Raw genomic sequence first — 21,829 nt, forward strand, 5'->3', positions numbered from 1 at the left:
GAGTGTTTTCTGTGGTAATCCATAGAACAGTCATAGTTGGTTTCTGACTCATCTTATGATTTGCAGGCCTTTTTAATGGGCTTTTTGTTTTCCTTGTTTTATAGTCTTTATGTCTCTTTGTGTGGAGAATACATATTATCATTTGGAATAACTGCTTTTGGTAACTTGATTATGAACATTATCCTAAGTCAGTAAATATTAATTCCTATTCTGTGTATACTGTTTACTGTGCAGAGCTGGGAGAAATACAAAGTTTACATAAGATAATCCAAAAGTCTTCTGAGAAAGATTGGCCCTTGCCTATAGGCTACTTAGCTTGTGAATGTTCTTAAGTAGGTTGATTTTTGTCTGGATAAGAATTAAATTCTGAACAGTTAAACTTTTTAGGATTGAGGCCATCTTTGTAACTCTCACATCCTGATATAAAGCCAACAGATTATCTGCACTATATAGCTACTTGTTGGAGTCTGGGATTGGTGAAATGGCTCATCACCTGACAAAAACTCTGGACTTCTGAGGTCAGAGTAATCTAAGTATATTGGTTAATCACAGAAATACCTTCAGTAGGTTATAATTTGTGTCCTTGGCTCTAATAGGCTATCATTTGTACATCAAGTAGAAGATGATATGCACCATCTTACCCCATTTCCTTTTATATAAAATCTTATCTATACACAATCTCATCTATTTTGTTTCTAGGGGGAAAAAGTGACTTTGCAGATGAATTTGTATGCGTTCTTTTCCATAAAAATGAAATCTAATGTTTTCCTTATCTGCCAGCAGATTTCAGGGCATAATCAGTGTCTCAGTAATCAGATCATCTTGAGTACCTACCTAGTAGCCTAAGTCTAGGAAACATCCTTAAAAGATATATCTGCATAATTTTTTTTTGTTTTTCAGACATTCAAATCTATTGTCTGTATGTCTTCATTCAAACTATGCCATTTCCAAGTTGAAATATACATATACCTCCATATCTCTCTATATGTGTATGTGTACACACACACACAGAGAAATGTTGAGTCCTTTCCATGGAGAAGACTATCTCCTAGGTGGAACAAGCAGTGCATCCTCACTTGGGAAACTCAGGAACCCACATGCCATTAATACAACTCAAGAACTGCTTAATCAAAACTGTCCACTGACTGCCACAAGACCCAGTTATAAAACTGAGATGAAATCAAATTCATCTCAGGGAATTAACAACTCTAAAGATAAAATTACCAAATAAGAGGCCCAAAGCCAAGCTATAATGTTGAGATGCTATACTCAAAGAATGAGAATGGTTTTCAGAGTTGCAAACATAAGGGACAAAACAAAGTTTAAAGCACTTTTTTGAACATATAACTATAACCTTCAAGTATAAAATATATATCTTAATAGGGCTTTTTTAATAAAACATTATAGTTCTTCACCTTCAACATTATGTGAAGGCATAGAGCAAGATTAGTAGATTTCAGGCTAAATTTATCTGCATAATTTTAAATGCAGTTAGGTACACAAGTACTTCCCTGCTCACCTAGTGACTAAGAACAAAAGGAATGTTAGGGATTTTTATTTTTGTTTTTTTAAAGACAAGACTCTTCTAGCTAGTAAAATACAACTCTTAGATACCACATCTCTCCTGTCAGATTGGCTAAAATAACAAAACAGGAAAATGATAAATACTGGAAGGGATGTGGGAAAATTGGAACATTGTTACATTGCTGGTGGAGTTGTGAGCTGATCCAGCCATTTTGGAGAGCAATTTGGAACTATGCCCAAAGGGCTATAAAAATGTTCATACCCTTTGATCCAGCAATACCACTTCTAGGGTTGTATCCCAAAGAAATCACACAAGTGGGAAAAGGACCCATATGTACAAGGATATTTATAGTGGCTCTTTTTGTGGTAGCCAAGAATTGGAAATCAAAGGGATGCCCATCAATTGGGGAATGGCTGAACAAGCTGTGGTATATGAAGGTAATGGAATACTATTGTGGCATAAGAAATGGGGATGATACGGACTTCATAACAACCTGGAAAAACCGACACGACATAATGCTGAGTGAGCGGAGCAGAGCCAGGAGAACCCTGTACACAACCACAGATATATGGATTCTGTGAGTACCAACCCTGACAGACTTCGCTCCTCTCAGCAACACAGAGTGCAGGCACAACTCCAAAGGACTCACGATGGAGAATGCTATCTACATCCAGAGAAAGAACTATGAAGTTTGAATGCAGATTGAGGCATACTTCATGCTGGCCTTTTTCTCTTCTCTTTTGTTTTTGTTTTTGGGTTGGTTTTTTTTTTTTTTGGTTCTGTTTCTTCTTTCTCATTATTCATTCCATTGGTCGTAATTCTTCTCCGCAACTTGACTAGTGTATAAATTAATTCAATGCAAAGTCATTTGTGGTAGTTATATGAGATTCCATGTTGTCTTGGGGAGGGGAAAAAATCTGGAACTCAAAATTATGTGGAACTGTCTGTTGTAAAATAAAAATAAATTTTAAAAAAAATATTTCTTTTAGGACCCTTTAAGATTTCCAAAGCTAAACTCAATTTAGGATGTTATTTGGGGGAAAAAATAAAAACCCTCACATTTCATCACATGTTTCAGGCAAGATGCTGCTTCTGGAGATTTGAATGATTTCATATAGTTTGGCAAAAATAGTAGAATTGTACATTTAAGACCAGATTATATGCTGAGACTACAACTTGGGAAGACTTTAAGAACTCTGATTAATGCAGTAACCAGCTACAACTCTAGGAAATCTGTGTGTCGCCCACCTCCTTCCAGAGAGTTGATGGACATAAGATGCACAGTGAGACACGTTCTTGGATGTGGCCCATGTAGGAATTTGTTTTGCTTAACTATATTTGTTATTGGGATGGGAGGATTGAAGGGAGAGAAAATAAGTGCATATTAGTTGGAAAAAAAATTTTATTTACCTGTAGGTCTGTCTTAAATAATGCTTCTTTAAAACCTATTTTTATCCTTTCCATTCTTATAGGTATCCGTTACAGTACAGATGTTAGTGTGGATGAAGTAAAAGCCTTGGCATCTCTGATGACTTATAAATGTGCCGTGGTTGGTAAGAGAGCTTTCTCGTTTGCGGTAGGATGTTCTAAAAGTGCTCTAATGTCTTAGAGAGAAAAGCGATGTCTGAATGTTGTTATTTTTAACAAGATACTGTAGTAAGGAATTGAAACTAAATTGTTATTAGAAGCTTCATTAATTTTTGGAATTTTCAACAGGCTTTTGAGGCATGTGTGTTACAAGAAAATGAGTAAACTTTCATTTTTATATCGGTAAACTTTCATTTACTCTTGTAACTTATTTTCATGTATAATCATAAAATCAAAACTTCTTGAAAGAATGCATTGCCTTTTAGTAGTAGGACTGAATTAACTATTAACAAATTGGAATGTGATAGAAATTCTGATTAAACAGATGAGCTACAAAAAATTCTTACAGGCCTTATTAGAAAATTAGAAAGTGATTTAATTATTGCTTTGACAGGACATAGTTGTTAATTATTGAGATTTAGGAGAAAGATTGAATTCCGCATTCAAGATTTGAAAACATTTTTACTCTTAAGTATTCAGTTTGTCTTTTTTTTTTCTTCCCCACTTTGCTTCAGATGTGCCATTTGGAGGAGCCAAAGCTGGTGTTAAAATCAATCCCAAGCATTATTCTGTAAGTTCTGCCTTATGTGAGGATTAGAATAATGTTCCCTCTGCCCTTCTGTGTTGGCTGTTTTCCCAGCTGATTTCCCCTTTCCCCAGAGGTGAGAGTAATGAACCCTATTGCTTAAAAGACAGATGGAAAAACAAGTAAATAAGTTACTTATTTGGTAAATTGCTGTATAAAAAGTCACCTACTTGATGGAGCTAGTGACCTTTTCCTCAGTAAAGGGGTAGATCCCTGTACATTGGAATACACTGTTTACTTAAATAATTGTTGCTTGCATTGAATTAAAAAATTTTTTGAGGTTTTTGTTTTATTTGATCTGGTGGGGTTTTTTTTGTCTATCTCAGATACTATAATAGCTTTAAGTCCTTTTATATTGTTAGATTTTATCATTTTAAAAAATTGACAGTCTTTTAGTTCTGAGACAGCCATAGCTCGTTGTGTTTGGGCTCCCTAAGCTAGCCCCAAACCAACTCTGAATTTGTTAGATAGTTCAAATATAATAATAAACAGACATAACTCAAACAGTCCCGAATGTGACCCCCTTGTGCCGAGGTCTCTCAGCCTGTGATAGGCTGCCTAGAGATTGCGAAATGGCTACCCAGTAAAAAAGGCCCACAAAGCTGTGAGACAGGGCCCTTTTGAGGGTCTGGCTGCTTTCAGTTTAACTTTGCATATGTGAAGATCCTGCTGCTTTTAAGGGTTAAATATATAACTGGGCCAAAAATATCTGTTTCTTTATAGGATAATGAGTTGGAAAAAATCACAAGAAGGTTTACTATGGAACTAGCAAAAAAGGGCTTTATTGGTATGTATTATAATTACTTACTTTTTCACCTGGTGGCCTAGGCTTTACCCCAAACCACTTTCCTCACAGCAGTTCTTTGAGGGAGATAGGAGGGATATCATTATTCCCATTTTACAGATGAGGAAAGCGAGGTGAAGGGAGAGGTTAGGGACCTTGATGTGTGATCTCACATCTGGCTTCTAGCCCAGTTGTGCCAAGCCTTCTTCCAGCTCTGCCTGGAGTCCCCCATTTGTTCCTTCCAGGCCAGGCCTCTTTGAGTGATGCTGTGCTGCACCATTTCATTTCTTTCTAAAGCAGATTTCATTTTCTAGGTGTTCCATCTTTACATGCTTGACGCATTTAGTCTGGCATTCATCCAAGTTGATACTGAGAGTTGCGCTTTTTTCTGATAAATATGTTAGATCTGGGGTGTGAAGGAATAAAGTTGCCAGTAAGTCTGTTTCTACCACATCTCTAGTATTTGTCCCATTTTCACTTAAAAGTACCCCTCCTTCTCCCACTGTCTTCCAGTCAATTCTCATCTGGACTAGTAGCTTCCTACTAGTCACTTTGCCTCTGGTTTTTCCTCCTTTCAATCCAGTTTTCACTTAGCTGCTAAAGTGATCTTCTCGACACACTGATCAGACCATGTCACTTGGTGACCTCAGAACTCCCTGGCTTGTGATTGCTGAGGAATAAAATAGAAACTCCCTAACCTGGAATTGAAGGGCTTCCACAGTCTGGCTCAAACTTAACTTTTTCAGCTTTATTTCCTTCTAGACTGCTTTTCCACACGTTGCAATCGAGCCAGACATCCTGTACTCTTCCCCTGCCTGAGTGTTCTCCTAGACCCTGTGCCATGTCTAGAATGTGCTCCTTTACTGTCTCCACCTGTCAATCCTTTCTTCAAGACCTTTGTCAGATACCACATTTTCCATGAAATCTAACATGATTTCTACCCCCAGCTTAAAATGACATTTTCCTTTTAGAATATTCACAGACCACTTCATCCATGTTTCTCTTTTGCTCTTTTGACATAATTCTGCCTTGTATAATGCTTAGTTGTATATGTGCCGTAGACCCCTTGTAGAGTGTAAGCCCTTTAAGGTCCAGGGTCTCTTCTTCTTTCTCTCCCTACTGCATTGTGGGTAGTAGGTACCTAATGGGAGTTGAACTGAACTAAAACACTTGCCTTGTCTATGCAGGTAATAAACACAGACTTTTATCCTTAAAAAAAAAAACCAGATGTTCTACTAAGAGTAAAGAAAGAAACTTCATTTTTCATATCAGGTGTTAAATTTTAAGATTAGAAATATAATCTCTCCTCCCCCCTTTAAAATAACAATAGTAAAAAAAAAATAATAAAAAAAGGTGAAATTGTATAAATTTGGAAACATGCCTTTGTTTATGGGAGAAATAAGGGAATGGATCACACAAGGTCTTATTATCAGTCTTCCTCAACAGGTCTGAGGGTATATTAGCTAAACTATTTAATGGTGTCCACAGTGAAAAGAACACAAATGTCATATTTTATTAGACCAGTTGTGGATCCCTTCGTGACAGTGATAACCAGGGAACATTTTGTGGGAGTACATAATTGTCCTTGACGAAAAACTTCAAAGGTAAAGTACACCAGATGAAAGTAGATGGATGCCACATCTTTAGCTTCTTTAATAACCCTTACAAATTACTTTTTCTAGGTTCTTAGACCTACTTATACTTTTCAGACTGTACCACATATGGTAAATAATGACCCCTATATTCTTAAAATTTGCTATAAAAGGTGATAATAGCCATCCATCTTGGTCAGAGAATACAGAACTTTGAAAATGGTTTCTGGACAAACCATCTGTAGACTACCAGTTTTCAAAGAATAAGAGCACAATTAAAATGTGCCTAAAACTTAGATTTTGAATTTTTCAGTTACTTAAAAAAGTGCTTTCTTATGCAGTACTTTAGAGTCAGCCTCATGATTAATCACTTAATATGTTATAGTTGATTATGTATTTATAAGAAGGAAGTATATCATGAGAGTTGACAAAAAGGGAAAAAAGGAAAGGGTTTTTTTTTTTACCATATTTCTGCTTATAACTTGCCCCAAAACTAATACTTTGAAGTTTCTAGCATTCTGAGATGTGTACCTTGATATGTTTCATGATATGATACACTTTTAAATCATCCTCTTTCTTTTAATTTGTTCTTTGCTTACATAGAAATCTTCCCATCCACAGGTCATTGTCTTTTCTGGCCCTTCTCCAGCTTAGCTTTCCTGATGTACGATGTTAAGAATGAATGATAGGGGCAGCTAGGTGGCACAGTGAATAGAGCATTGGCCCTGCAGTCAGGAGGACCTGAGTTCAAATGTGACCTCAGACACTTGACACATTTACTAGCTGTGTGACCTTGGGCAAGTCACTTAACCTCAATGGCCCTGCCTTCCCCCCTCAAAAAAAAAAAGAATGAGTGATAAAAGCACTTATTGATTAAGCCCCTATTATGTGCCAAGCAGTGTGCTAAGCACTAGTGATAAAAGTAGAAAATCAAGACAGAAGTCTGGGCAGTGGGGCAGTCTGCAGCTTAGAGCCATTTTTCAAAAGTTTATTGTCTTTTAGCACTCAGATTGCATTTTCTTAAAGAAATAATGCTCTGAATGGTGGTTAGTTTTCAGCTGGTCTACATAATAGCCCAGATATGCAACATAATTTTCACAATGTAAAATTGAAGGAAATTAGGTTTTCTTTATACTTATTCTTACCTTACAGACATTTTTTGTCTCTATGGTGAGGGTTTATTTAAATAGCAAAAGTACTTAACACAGTCTCATTTTTATTCTCGCAGCAACCTCGTGAGGTAGGTAGTAGTGTGGATGGGTATTATAGCAGATATACAGATGGAGGGAGGGGGCTGCTGGGGTACCAGAGAGCTAAGTGCATTGCCTATGTTTGTATAGCTTTCTAGTAGGAGGGCTGGGGGGAGAATACCTTGACTTGTGCCATGTTCTTTCCACTATATCTACTTTAAAAATCAATCATGGGTTTGTTTTGTTTGCCTAATCGATCAACACACAGCATGATTTTTCCAAAAGAAATTGAAATACATTGCTGAATGCTTTTTAAAAGATTTGGCTTTCTGTTTACAGTGAAACAGTAAGTTAAGTCAAGTCATATTATGTGGACTGTTCAAACAAATTTTAGGCTAGATTGGCTTTTGTTATAAAGGGTTCTTGGTCCTCCTGTCACTAGCTTATGTTGATTTAGGTTAAAAATTGATTGCATTGGCCTTTGTCTTCTGCAAACAGGACCTGGTGTTGATGTTCCTGCTCCTGACATGAGCACAGGTGAAAGAGAGATGTCTTGGATTGCAGACACATATGCCAGTACCATAGGACATTATGTAAGTACCAGAGAAGGGCTCGGCTTAAAATGGTTTCATTTTACAGGACATTAAATTGTGTCTCTTAGGAAGCGGTATATTCTGGTGGATGTGCACAAATCAGGAAATGTTCCCTTTTTCCTGTTCTGCTTTTTTTTTTTTTGTTTTTAAGAGGTTCCTGACATATAGTGTGAGTTAATTTTTATACTCTCAATGTAAGGGAGAAGATATTTATTTTCTTGGTACTTCCTGTCTAGATTACAGTGCAGGCTCCTCCAGAGGCGCTCATGTAGGTCTCAGGTCATTCTCTAGGTGCCAGTGCACAACTGCCTTTCCTTCATCTCTTCTTCTCACCAATATGCCTTTCCTTATCTGACCATGGGCTTCATAAATCCCTTTGCTGCTTCATGAGGCTGAAATCATTATTGGTGATACGTTGCACATGCAGACCAATGATGGCTGTTTTGCATCTCTTGCTCTCTGGGTTATCCACAATTTCAGTTTTTCAAAACATGTGATGTTCTCTGATTTTTAATATGATTTGTGATTTCTTTGCTATAAGGGAGGTTGCTGTCCCTAGTGCAGTCCAGCATGCTATCTTTCTCCTGTTTAATTCCAGTTACTGTTCATCCTCACTCCCTGTCCAAGATACACATGCTGATGGGCTAATTCATTGCACTGCCTATCCATCTCAGTGTTATAGTTTGGACAACTCTATCCATTTGATTTTCCTTTGTAGATATTGACACTGAAGAACACCTGCCCCGGAGTCAGGAGAACCTGAGTTCAAATGTGACCTCAGACGCTTGACACACTTACTAGCTGTGTGACCTTGGGCAAATCACTTAACCCCAATTGCCTTGCCTTCCCCCCCTCCAAAAAGAAAAAGATTGACACTGATCTCTTGGGTGCCATGATTATCTTTGAGGAAGCCCTGAACAATTCTGGGGCTTAGTAAAATTTTTGGGAAAGGAGGTGGGAGAAATAAATTCAGTAGCATCTTATATTTTTCACATGTTCCACTTACTTCTAAGATGTTAAAGAAATGAGAAAGTAAGGATAATCAATAATTATTGCTGGTTCAAATCAATGCTTTTAAAAAATAATGCTAAATAATACTGTGAGTATTTTTTTGGCTTCAGTATCTTCTCTTCTTTGCAATCTTGGACATTAGTAGTCCCTTGGTGCCTTCCAAATTATTGCCTGCAGCACCTCTTTCTTGGTTCAAGCCATTCTTCCTGACTTGTCTTTTCTACTTTTTTTATAGTTCTACCTGGTGCTAATGTCTTAGTCTTAATGTGGCAGTTAGTTCCACCATCGTTGATAATAGGTGATTCTTGAAATGCTGCCAGATCTGTTCCATTTTGTGTCTCTTGGTTGACCTTCCAGTTTCAGTTACAGATGTGCTTGAAGTAATCTGTCTCAGTTGGGTTTCACAGCAAACTCAGTGCAGCCTGATTTGGCAGAGAGAATGGCAGCCATGTTTTTTACAAATCTGAATCATTTTTGTTTTGCCTAATGTGTCTTTGTGTTTAGTAAGGAGATCAGGTGTTTATGGAGTTTCTAGGTGCTTTTGTCCACCTTGTTGTAGTGACTGCTTTAAGAAATGGTGATAATCGTTGTCTTTACCCTTATTTTGAACATCAGTAGTTTTTCTAAAATAAGTCAAGCTGGAACTATTAAAATTCTTCAGTGTCATCTTCTCATGTTTATCTTTCCAGTGTTGATTTTGACTGCATCCTGAAATGACTCCCACGTCATTAACTTGTCATTTCCTGACTTAATAGTCAGTATCATTTTTTGGTGTTGTATTCTTGCCAAGTCCTTATGATTCTTTTAAGAAAGTGTTCATTTTGGTCAGGTTTGAATCTTCTCAGTGGCTTTTAAGCTTTTAGTCTCATTTCTTTATACTGGATCAATTTCACAAATTTTTTTCCTTTCCCCTTTCCTCCCCCACAATACCTGCATTTTGTTATATGGACTTGAGAATACACTGCAGTGGAGGCAGCAAAGCATGAGAGAGCCACAGCCTGCCTGGAGCACACGAGGCATCATGTTAGAAATAGTACAAGACAGGCTGGAAGTAGCAGGTTTGAGACACTGGAAACCTCAAATGCTAGTTGAAGGGATTTACATCTTATGATGCATTTGAAAGGGGGAGGGTTTGAAATCAGAGATACCATTTAGAAGCCTGTTGTATTAGCCAGATGTGAGGTGATAAGGGCCAAGACTAGGCTGGTGGCAGCAAGGGAGGGGTGGATGCAGAAAACAGGTGAAAGCAACTGCACTGTCTGTCCTCCACTCCCAGAAAGCTTCTTTTCCCTGCCCTTCATAAGGTCGCCTCTCTTTCCCAATGGGTCTAACAAGTGTTTTCATACTCCCTCTTCTCAAATAGCCTTCATAGAGTTTGTTGCTGCCAACTTAGACAAGATGTTGGTATGCTTAGCACACATTGACAACAAAGGAGAGCTTTGGTGCAGTCAGCCAAACATTTTGGTACTTGTAAACTGAGGTTCTTTTGTTGAAATAACATGAGAAAGAAATCAGGGCCTCAGGCAAGAATGCTATTATTTTAATTACTAATTGCGGTTCATGAAGCTAAATCTAGCAGGTGCTCTTGCAGCCCAGCACTGAGACAGATTGTGTGGGTTACAGGCCGTCATGGTGTACTTGGGTCTCTGGTAGTGGTTGGTGATACTGGCGTCTGAGCTCGCCTGGCTCCTGCCCTCAGCTACTGCAGTTGCAGGTTGGCATCACAAGTGGTGTGCTGCTCTGCACTCTTAAGAGAGGCTTTAATTATTCATGAAAGAAATCTGTGGGAAAACTAATTCCATAAATCTCTGCTTTTATAGTCATTTGCCTGCTTGGATTTGCTTTAGAAACAGCTTTCTAAATCACTTCCTGTGCTTTACCACCCACGCTTCATTTGGAACTTTGCCGTTAGTGAATGAAAGCATACTGTTTAGTTACCAAAAGGTACTGCATTCCTGTGGCCTAAAAGACTTTTCAAAAAACAAACAAAGAAAAAAAATAACTTAGCTCCTTCTCACTGGATTGAAGGCTTAATTTCTTATGCATGTCTACTTGAACACCAACTTCTCCCATCTCTTGATGTCAGATTTTGAGTTTTTGTGGTGATTGTTGATATGTGAGCAGAGGCCTAGCTCCTTGAGTAAAATAAGAATCGGGAACTCTGTCAAACCTGTGTCTAAGAGTCAAGACATGTCATTTCTAGGTCTTATCACTAATTCTATAACCTAGAATCTCTTGGGAAATCCTCCCTGTAGCCCCTCTCAGTACCTAGAGACTTCCAGTGAAGGGAGACTCAGTACCTCCTAAGGTATCCTCTTCTGCTTTGGGATGACTCTTAATGCTTTTTTCCCCTACATAGATGTGAAATAGGCCTCTCCCTCTTCTCCTTGTTGTTCTTAGTTCTGTCCTTTGGTAGCAGGCAGAACAAGGCTGGAAGGCTGCTCTGCCTTCCATCAGGGTAGCCAGCCCTCTTGGACATTTCAAACGGGCTGTTCTGCAGGCATCTCAGTAAGCCAAAACCAGAACAAGTGATCTTTCCTCCAAATCCTGGCCTGCTTGCATACTCCTTATTTCTGTGGAGACTACCACCATCCTTCAGGCTCAGAGACTGGCAGCCTTGGGGTCACCCTCGACCCTTCCATCTACTGCACCTCTAATTGTTTGCAAAAATCTTGTTTCTACCTCCACAAGACCTTGTGTATGTCCCTTTCTTTCTCCTCATTCAGCTACCTCTTCATCTCCTTTTCCCCTTTAGCCTTTATTTGGGCTCCCTGCCACCAGTCTCCTCCCTGCTCCATCCATCTTCAGTTAGTACAGTATAGGTCTGACCACTCCTGCTCAATGGTACCCCCTGGCTCTAGAATCAAATATAGACTTTTGTATTCAAAATGAGGGCCCTCTGTAACTTGGGCCTCAACCTACCTGTCCAGCACTATTATGCATTCCTTCCTTTCCTCTGCTTTATGGCCTTCTTCCTGTTCCTTTTTTTTTTTCATTTATTTCTTCATTTCTCATTGTGAAATGAAGGGCGTTTCCCCTTTTTATTCAAGGAGTCTCAGAAGTTTTTGAGCTGTTGGTGATTTTGAGTTATCTCATGTAGCCCTTCCTTTCACACGACCCCCTCCCCTCTCTGAATCCTCAAGTTCTGCCAAGCATCCTGAGAGTATCTCCTTCGTGCTAAAGGCAGTCGTGATTATGAAAGCACTCTGAAAACTCAGAAGTGCCGTACAAGCGCATGTTGCTTTGATTTGTTACAGCTTGCTGTAATGGAAAGTCTTAATCTTTAAAAAATCCCCCCCAAAGTTTCATTTCTGGAAATCCTGTGGTGAGATCCTGCAAACCCTTAGCAAACAGTAAAGCAGTCTGCCAGTTACTGTGGAGGAAAAAGTCAGGTCCTTGTGGCGGGGGAGGGGAGGAAATCAAGCTTTCCTTTCAGATTGGCTGTGGATGGCTGCCAAGTTTAGTAACAGCCATGGAGATTAATAATGCTGAGGATCTCAAGCTTGAATGATCTGCTACAGGAAAATAAAGGTTTTTCCTTTATCTGATGTTTAGTGTGAAATGTTAGAAGCCTTGATCCGATGTAAGTCAGTACTCTAGTATAATGAATTAGATATTTCAGATATATAACAACTTTATTTTTTTTTTTTGAGTTTTTTGAAGTATCCAGTTAGAGCAGTTATTGAGCTGCTGTAATCTGAGCACTCTTCTAGTAGGGATTCTAAAAAACAGTACTGCCAGGGCCTGTCCTGGAAGCACTTTTTGTGCAAGTCTATATTATGGCTCCACGTGTAGAATGATAAAAAGTATATATTGTGACTGTACAAAGTATTATGGGAATGAAAAATTAGGGTAAGATCAGAGTGGAAAAGTGTTAGGCAGGGAATGTATAAGGATGGGGGCAAAAGAAGAATGGCATTGGAATTAATAATGCCAATCAAATGGAAGCCCAGGGGTTTTTGTGGTTTAGGCTCCTCCCCCAGCTTAGTGAGGTGGCAGATTAGTAAATCTTGAATACATGAATGAAAGGTGCTGGGTCCACAGTTTGGTTGGTTAGTTAAGCATAACTAGTTTTGGATTTTTGGTTAAAAGAGTTGTTACCGGGGCAGCTACGTGGCACAGTGAGTAGAGCACCCAGCCCTGGAGTCAGGAGGATCTGAGTTCAAATCCAGCCTTAGACACTTGACACACTTCCTAGCTGTGTGACCTTGGGCAAGTCACTTAACCTCAATTGCCCTGCCTTCCCCCTCCAAAAAAAATAAAAAGAGTTGTAAACTCCGAATCAGGTATTGCTGGGCTTCTTCCTTTAAAGAACAAAAGCAACCAGAACTGTGATGAGGTGAGCTAATGAAATAAACTTGTCACACTTGGTAATTATTGAGCTATGTCTTTAGATAGTGTGGTCCCTTCCTCTGCTTTGTTTTTATTTTATTTTTTGGATGTATATTTTTTTTTTATTTTTTATTTAATTTATTTAATATATTTATTTAGTTTTCAGCATTGATTTTCACAAGAGTTTGAGTTACAAATTTTCTCCCCATTTCTACCCTCCCATCCACTCCAAGGCGGTGTATGTTCTGGTTGTTCCGTTCCCCAGTCAGCCCTCCCTTCTGTCACCCCACTCCCCTCCCATCCCCCTTTTCCTTCTTCTCTTGTAGGGCAAGATAAATTTCTACGCCCCATTGCCTGTGTATCTTATTTTCTAGTTGCATGCAAAAATTTTTTTTTGTTTGTTTTTGAACGTCTGTTTTTAAAAGTTTGAGTTCCATATTCTCCCCTGAGAAGGCAAGCAATTCAACATAGGCCACATATGTATCATTATGTAAAACCCTTCCACAATACTCATGTTGTGAAAGATTAACTATGTTTCACTCCTTCCTAACCTATCCCCCTTTATTGAATTTTCTCCCTTGACCCTGTCCCTTTTTGAAAGTGTTTTTAATTACCTCCTCCCCCTAGCTGCCCTCCCTTCTGTCATCCCCCCTTTTTTTATCATCTTCCTCCTCCTTTCCTGTGGGTTAAGATACCCAACTGAGTGTGTATGGTATTCCCTCCTCAGGTCAAATCCAATGAGAGCAAGATTTACTCATTCTTCCTCACCTGCCCCCTCTTCCCTTCCTCCAGAACCACTTTTTCTTGCTGCTTTTCCTCTGCTTTGTTTTTAGCAGCTGAGTCTGGTCAAACGGGCCTTTTCTGCTCCTCCAGGAGCAGCCAAAGAACTTGCCTTAATTCTTTGCCTTTTATCTCTTTCCATAGTTATAGTTTTTCATGTATCCATATTATCAATTGTAGGATCTGTTTTAGATCTGCCTTAAGTAGAACTGTTGTTCCATTTGGGTACCATATGTGTGCCTGAGAGTGCTTTGACCCTAATATCATACCATGTATGATAGAGTGACGCCTGACTCACTATCTCTCCTTTCTTAAGGATGTGTCTACTCAGCTCCTATCACCTCTGCCCTTAGACTAGAGGTGTCAGTTGGTGTTTCCTCAAGTACTCAGACTTTCTAGTTGCTCAGTCTCCTCAGCCCCAATCCTGGCTTGTTCCCACCATCTACTTCCTCCACCTTTGCTCACAGGCAACAGAGCTAGAGGATGTCACCAAACCATACTGAATCAAATACACATCTATATTACTTGATCTCAACTATGTATACTCACTGTAACAAATATGCTTTTTTACTTCTTCCTGCTGCACTGCCCACAGTGATTACCCGCTTTTCTCTTGAAGCCTCTCCCACCACCCTTTCTTCTACTCTCTTAGCAGAAGATGTTGATTTCCACTTTACTGAGAAAATAGCTCCATTATGAGCTCCACTTTCTCCCCGGTTCTTTACCTCAAACCCCCTTGATTTTGTCTCCTTTTCCTTTTTCCTTTCTCCTTCCAAGGTCAACTCTTCTACTTATACCCTTGATACCATCTCCTATAGCAGATTTCCCCTACAATCAGCCCCTCTGTTAGTCTTCAGTCTGTCCTTGTCTCCTGCTGCCTCCCATGCTGCCTATAAGCATGCCCTCCTTGAAAAACCTTCCCTTGACCATAACATCCCTTCAAGCTATCTTCTTTCCCAATACTTCCCAAAAACCCACAACAATAATTCTACCTCCTCATTACCTTCATTTCCTCTCCTTGCTCACTTCCCAGCTCCTTTAGCTCTGACTTCCAACACCTACTACTGAACTGAAATTGATTTTCCCGTTCTTACCAGTCCCAATCTCCCTTATGAATCATCCATGTCACACTCTTCACTGTGGGTGTATCCCCAAAGCTCTGTCCTTGGGGCCCCTTTTTTATTTCCACTGTTTCAGGGGCCTCATAACTTCCACGAGTTCACTTACTTCTAGGCAGTTGACTCCCAGATCTCCCTTGAGGGTAAGAACTGTTTCAGTTGTCTTTGTATTCCCAGCACTTGGTGCATTAAGAAATGCTTGTTCAATTAAGTCTTAGTTTTCTCATAGGACATTAATGCGCATGCCTGTGTCACTGGTAAGCCCATCAGTCAAGGCGGTATCCACGGGCGCATCTCCGCCACTGGTCGTGGCGTCTTCCACGGAATTGAAAATTTCATCAACGAGGCTTCTTACATGGGCCTCTTGGGGATGACTCCAGGATTCGGAGATAAAACATTTGTTGTTCAGGTAATCATTTTTCTTTCTCTTAAAGTTAGTTAAATGAACATTGGAAATATTTGTTTCAGACTGGTTTCAGAAATTTTACTTTTCATGCAAAGTAGACCGTACTGCAAAATTTTGCCATATGAAACAATTCAACTGGGATGAGAGAGAAGGTTTTTTGGATGTACTATAATAGTTTTTATAAAGCCAATGATCCTAGTGCTAGGTGTGCACCTTTTCAATATGAACTGAGGGACCCAGTTCCTTCAGCGGTAAGGACTGGTTTAGATGTCTTTGCTATTTGTGGAACGTTCCACGAGTTCCACGAATCTTCTCTAACCTATGCCTCAGCCCAAACTTTGTACCCAGAAATAATAAGCACCTTTTAAGCAAGAGTCTAAAAGGTTTACTAAATGATGAGATTGAGCAAATGAGAAATAATTCATTATAAAATAGTGGTAAATATCTTAAGTTTATTGGAGCATCAGGGACATAATCATAACTGTTGTTACCCTTTATTCAGCCAGGGAATAATTGTTATATCTGGAATAATGAGGATAATACAGCCTAATAATTACACGTTGTCTTCTTGGTTATGTAATAAGCAAAAAAATGTGCACCACCTCCCATTCTCAGTTAGAGGAAGCACACATTATTAACTTGATTATTTGGAATGAATACATGGTGTCATTATGGTGAAGTGAGCTTTTACAGGGGCTGCTCTGGAGCCCCCTCAAAGGGGCTTCTGGCCTCTTCTCAGAGGTGCTCAGACTAGCAGGGGCCACATATTCCTTAGAATGGTGCATTTTAATCACCTCTTTTAAACTTTGGAACTAGAAAGATTTTACCCTTCCTTCTCTTTTCTCCCTCCTCCAACTTCATGTATGTGTGTGTAGATTTTACTTGATTTTGGCCTACAGCTTAGTTTATGCAAGTCATGAGGAAGACTTTTTATCTTTTCTATCTGTGATAGTTGTGAGGATCAGAGGAGCTAAAAATCCTTGTTATTTGGGGGGAAGAGCAGTGGATTTGAAGTGAGAACACCTGGGCTGGATTTCTGACTCAGTCATGCACTTTGTGTATGACCTTGGGACAATCCTTTCACCAGTATTCTCATCTGAATAACGAGCAGGTGAGACTGTTCTCAGAAGGCATGGGTTTCTTTGCTGGCCAAGAGGGAATGCCTAAATCTTCCCTAATATTCCAAAGACCCCAACTGGTCTTTTAGGCAGGAGCCAAATCCTATGTTGTTGTAGTTATTGGCAATGTCATTGAGACATGCTTTCGAAAAGAGGGTGTATTTTGGCAAAATAAGCTCTCCAGTTAGGAGTGAGTTTGCGTTACGGTATTATGTGAACATACAACGGGGCTATGAGTTGAAAGAGTCGTCATCAGATCTCAGCTATGATGCAAACTGACTCTGTGACTCTGGGCAGGTGATTAAATGGTTTTCTCTCTTATCTAAAAGTTCATTCTAAGGCAAGTGCTGCATAAATGTCTGTGCATGTTTGTATGGGTGTGTCATGATCTGTTCTTTCTTCACAGGGATTTGGTAATGTGGGCCTTCATTCAATGAGATATTTACATCGTTTTGGTGCTAAATGTGTTGGTGTTGCTGAACATGAGGGCAGCATATGGAATCCAGATGGCATCGACCCCAAGGAACTAGAGGATTATAAATTGGTATGTCAACCCTTGGGAATGGTCTATAAAGTCTCTGAAAGATTTTCCTGTCTCTATGTACATTTGCTGTGGTTACTTTTACAGGAATTAGTTTTACTTATAATATCCTTTACAGGTGCTGACTACTTATAAAGAAAGGCGCAGACATTTATCATTGCATATAGAATCATTCTTTTGTTATTGGGGGTTAGTGGTGGTCCTTTAAGTTAATTATGGCATGGTAGAATTCTAATGCAGCTGTTAATCCTGTTTTTCATCCACAGCAACATGGAAAAATTATTGGCTTCCCCAAGGCAAAGCCCTTTGAAGGAAGCATTTTGGAAGCAGAATGTGACATCCTCATCCCTGCTGCCAGTGAGAAACAGTTGACTAAGGCCAATGCACCCAAAGTCAAAGCAAAGGTGAGATTCTCCATAGAAAGGTGCAGTTGTATCCCACCCTGACCCCCAACCCAGCCCATTTTTTCAGCAGTAGGGAATTGTAGGTGGAATATTGCCTTCTACCGTCAGGGTCACTTGATGTCTGGTTCATTCGGTTAAGCTGCTTTTTCCCCTGCTTTAAAGGATAGCTCTCGATTGGCACAGGAAGGGGTGTATTTGTAAGTTCATAACTTCAAAAGGTGACCCAAAAACAAAAGATGAATTATAATTTCTTTAAAGGAAAGAATCCCATATTAACCTCCTACTCCTTTCCTTTGAGTAAAGCTCCCCCGTTGGTAGAATGTGTTTGTTTGACGGTTGCCCCATGACTCTCTTTTAGATCATTGCTGAAGGTGCCAATGGACCCACAACCCCAGAGGCCGACAAGATTTTCCTGGAGAGGAATATTCTGGTTGTGCCTGTAAGTTGTCACCATCATCTCCTTGTAGATTCTAGCACTTTCACAAGTTCGCAAGTAGTGGGGATTGTCACATCTACAAAGAGCAGGAGGATCTGTGTGAGAAGTTGGTAGGGTTATGGTTAGCACAAACTTTTAACTTTTAAAACTCTAGCTTAAGGTTATTAGAAATCATCACGGATTGTCAAACTAGGTTACATGTTCCTCAGTTTCTTCAGCTAAAATGAAGGAGCTCTGACATAATCCCATTGCTTCCATTCTTAGATCCAGGCTCTGAGAAGGCTCTTGAATGTGGTTTTCTGGTGAGTAAGGCAGAAGCTGTATTCTCTGCCATATTGTTTCAGTGAACCAGTGATAAGAAGAGTCCCTGCCATAAGGCTGGAAAGCATCTACACCTGATTAGAGCAGAAAGGCTTGGCAGAGTTTTTGTCAGATTTTATGGATGTAAGGTGGAATACTGGGACTTTTAGAGAAATTCCGCTAACAAAAATTTAAAGCCTATTTACAAAGGGTGATGGATCTATCCCCTTCAGCTTTGGAATTCTTGTCATCTATCCATGTTCATTATGACTATGTTCTGCAAGCACAAATGAATTGATGTTTCGTTTGTGATATATTTTTGTTCCTAGGATCTCTTCTTGAATGCTGGAGGTGTGACAGTGTCTTACTTTGAATGGCTGAAAAATCTCAACCATGTCAGTTATGGCCGTTTGACATTCAAATATGAAAGGGATTCTAACTACCACCTGCTCAGTAAGTGCTGAGAAGTCTTAGGGTCAGTTAGAGGGTCATTTGAACACCAATTGAGATAGTCTGTAGGCTTTTCACACTTAACTCTTCATAAAGCTGGAGAAATTTTAGTTTTAGTTAAATTGTGACTCTGACCTGGACCAGTGAGGAAGAAGACTGGATAGATGATATTAAACACGTGCTATTTTCAGCTGTAGAAGACTGCTGCCTGAGGGATAACTGTGTTTAAAGGGCATGGCCTAAGGGTTTTGAGAATAAATTGGCACCAGCTGTTCTTGGACTAGAACTGGGCCTCTGGCTTGGGCCTCTCCTCATTTTTAGACATCACCTTCTGCCAAGTTCCCTGACAGGCTAAATTTTAGAGTTGATTGTGAAGAGTTCTCATTAGGCTGAAGTTAAGACTAGATCTCCATTTGAACTTCTGAGTGTATCTACAATGGAGAACAACATTGGTCCTGAAGGTGGTTCTAAGAATAGGGATTTCCTGTTACTTTGTCACATCTGAAGTTTGGGTAAAAATTTTTATTTTCACCAGTTTCCATTGACCCTTCCCACTTGGCATTTTCTTTTTAACAAACTACACTTGCTAAGATAGCCTTGGTGTAATGGATATTATGGAAACAAAACAATTATCTTACTTCACATTTGAATAGAAACTTTGACAATGTTAAAAGTCTCCTTTCTTAACACTGCAATAAGTGCAATAGACGATCAGAAAATAATCCTCATGTGTTTAGGAACTCTGAATTTCTATGTTGGTTTTTAGTTATGTCATTGTCCATTTTTCTCCCATTTCTCTCTATTCCTATTTATTCTTGACTTCCTTTCCCCCCCCCCCCCCCCAGTGTCTGTTCAAGAAAGTTTAGAAAGAAAATTTGGCAAGCATGGTGGTGCTATTCCAGTTGTACCCACAGCAGAATTCCAGGACAGGATATCAGTGAGTAACTTTAGCAAGATCATCTTTTATGCATTGATTGTTCTTGGTACTCAGTCCAGTGAACTGGAATTGATTTGAAGTTTTATGTTCTAAATTAATTAAGATGATAATAGCTCTGTTATACCTGCTACTAGATTATGTTCTAAAGGTGGAGTGAGCCCTCTAGATACATATGTCTGAAACTTATCTAATACCTACTTTTGTTCTGCTAACTCAATACTTGTATGTGGTATTTGCACATATGTTAAGTTAGAGACTGGACCTGTGATGACATTGATCTAGAAAACTTTTGGGTGAAGGAACTCCTTCCACCTGTGCAGGTTGGCATCTTCTTGGCCCCTTCTATTATGAGAGTTGCCTAGAGCACTGAGGTTAAGTGACTTGCCCCGGGTAACACAGCCACTGAGCTCTTCCAGCCAGGTCTTCCTGGCTTCTGAGGCCAACTCCATTGACTTTTCAACACTGCTTCCTGTTGTACGTGTTAATTACTGAAGTAAAAAATTATATTTGCAGTTTATCACCTCAATCTAGTTGAAAGTCTCTATAGCAAATAGCACTGGTGTGTACTATTAAAACTGAGGAATTAAAAGTGCCATTTGGTAGTGGTCTCCTTTTTCTCAAATGAAAAAGAGGAAGGTTTTTATCTTCCACATAGTATGATTAAACTGTCAAAGATTGTTTTTTTCTGTATAAAATGGTGACCAAAATTTAACCATTGAGATCCATGACCAGAATATACCATTTTCCCTTGTGACACTGCACCAGAATAGCTCAGGTTTTTCCAGAAAACAAACGGGTAGATCTGATCTTATCTGAGTGCAGTTCTGCCTTCTAGTGCTTCATCTTGATCATATGGTTCTTGAGATGTATCTATGCAGTGCCTTTACTATCAGGGATGTTTTCTAATTTAAAAAAAAAATTTGAGAAAATTATTAAACTGGAAACTCTAGAAAGAAAATTATCACTAATTATTTATATGATCATAGCAAATCACTTTATACCCCCACCCCCACCACCCTAGCCTAAGTATTTCAGCCTAGGTCCTAAAGTGGTTGGACTGTCTGACTTTAAGATGGTATAGAATGGACCTTTAGCCTAATAATAGCCTCTCTTGTAGTCAGAGGCTGAGTGGCAGAGATGAGTCACTGAACTAGCTGTCATGATGCCTTGGGACAAGTCCTCCTCCTACTTGCACCAAACCACGTATCCAGAAAGTCTACTTTTGAACCTCAGTTCTCTCATCTATGAATTGAGGCTAATAGTTACATTTCCTCCATAATTTAGTTATAGAGGGTCACTGAAGATCTGAGGGTGAATGCAAAAATACCTTGTAAACCAATAAGATTTATCATTGGGGGAACTCCTTCCACTCCTCTTTCTGTCCCTTGGTAGACAGGCTGGAGACTGAAAGCACAAAGTGACTTGTCCACAGCCACGGTCAGGATCACTCCAAGACTGGTGACCGGCTCACTCTGCCTCATAATTTGTAAAGCATCACCATGTGTGTTGTTATAGAATTTCCATGCCAGGGAGTGAGAAATGCATTCATTCTACATGTGCTTCTCTTGAATGATGGCCCTATTTAAAGAGACATTTGTCTTTCAATATGACAGAACATATGTGTCACAGCTCTTTTATAATGGGGTTTTCCCCATGGGGGAATAATGGGGTTGATAATTTGGAGAGTTGTGGAGTTGACCTTCAAGCATGAGGAACCTTCTTCTAAAAACCTGTATTACAAAAATGTTTAAAGAAAAATCTCACTGAATTTGCTGAAATACTTGTGAATGACCAAATTTCAGTCATGACTATTGCCTCCCTGTTTTCCCCCTATAAATATTCATTTGATTATAAAAACATGCTTTTATGGCAGTTTTTAAATTATGTATACTCATAACCAAGGGTTGAGCCGTACAATTGTTCTAGTGTACTTACAGGTGAACATGGCAATTTTTAGCTGGCAGCGGGGAAACAAAGGGCAGCAAAAGAATTCGTTTTATTAAATACGTTTTCTGTCTTTGTAGGGAGCATCTGAGAAGGACATTGTACACTCCGGGTTAGCATATACGATGGAGCGTTCTGCCCGGGTATGTATGCAGAAAGCAATACTCTTTTGTTGTTTTTCGCCAGCCATATCAA

At 39.4% G+C, this 21,829-nt stretch overlaps 1 protein-coding gene across 1 annotated transcript in view; it reads left to right on the forward strand.

Moving 5' to 3' along the window:
- Positions 1–21,829, forward strand: part of GLUD1 (glutamate dehydrogenase 1) — a 34,667-nt gene that overhangs the window by 10,300 nt on the left and 2,538 nt on the right. Inside the window, exons 2-12 of the mRNA XM_036734819.1 lie at positions 2,998–3,078; positions 3,628–3,683; positions 4,422–4,485; positions 7,763–7,857; positions 15,328–15,507; positions 17,029–17,166; positions 17,430–17,567; positions 17,926–18,006; positions 18,633–18,756; positions 19,599–19,690; positions 21,715–21,777. Of these exons, the coding sequence (XP_036590714.1) occupies positions 2,998–3,078; positions 3,628–3,683; positions 4,422–4,485; positions 7,763–7,857; positions 15,328–15,507; positions 17,029–17,166; positions 17,430–17,567; positions 17,926–18,006; positions 18,633–18,756; positions 19,599–19,690; positions 21,715–21,777 (1,112 nt within the window). The remainder of the gene's footprint in view (positions 1–2,997; positions 3,079–3,627; positions 3,684–4,421; positions 4,486–7,762; positions 7,858–15,327; positions 15,508–17,028; positions 17,167–17,429; positions 17,568–17,925; positions 18,007–18,632; positions 18,757–19,598; positions 19,691–21,714; positions 21,778–21,829) is intronic.

This window comes from Trichosurus vulpecula, chromosome 8 (genome assembly GCF_011100635.1).
Source record: "Trichosurus vulpecula isolate mTriVul1 chromosome 8, mTriVul1.pri, whole genome shotgun sequence".
In the NCBI taxonomy this organism is placed as follows: Eukaryota; Metazoa; Chordata; class Mammalia; order Diprotodontia; family Phalangeridae; genus Trichosurus; species Trichosurus vulpecula.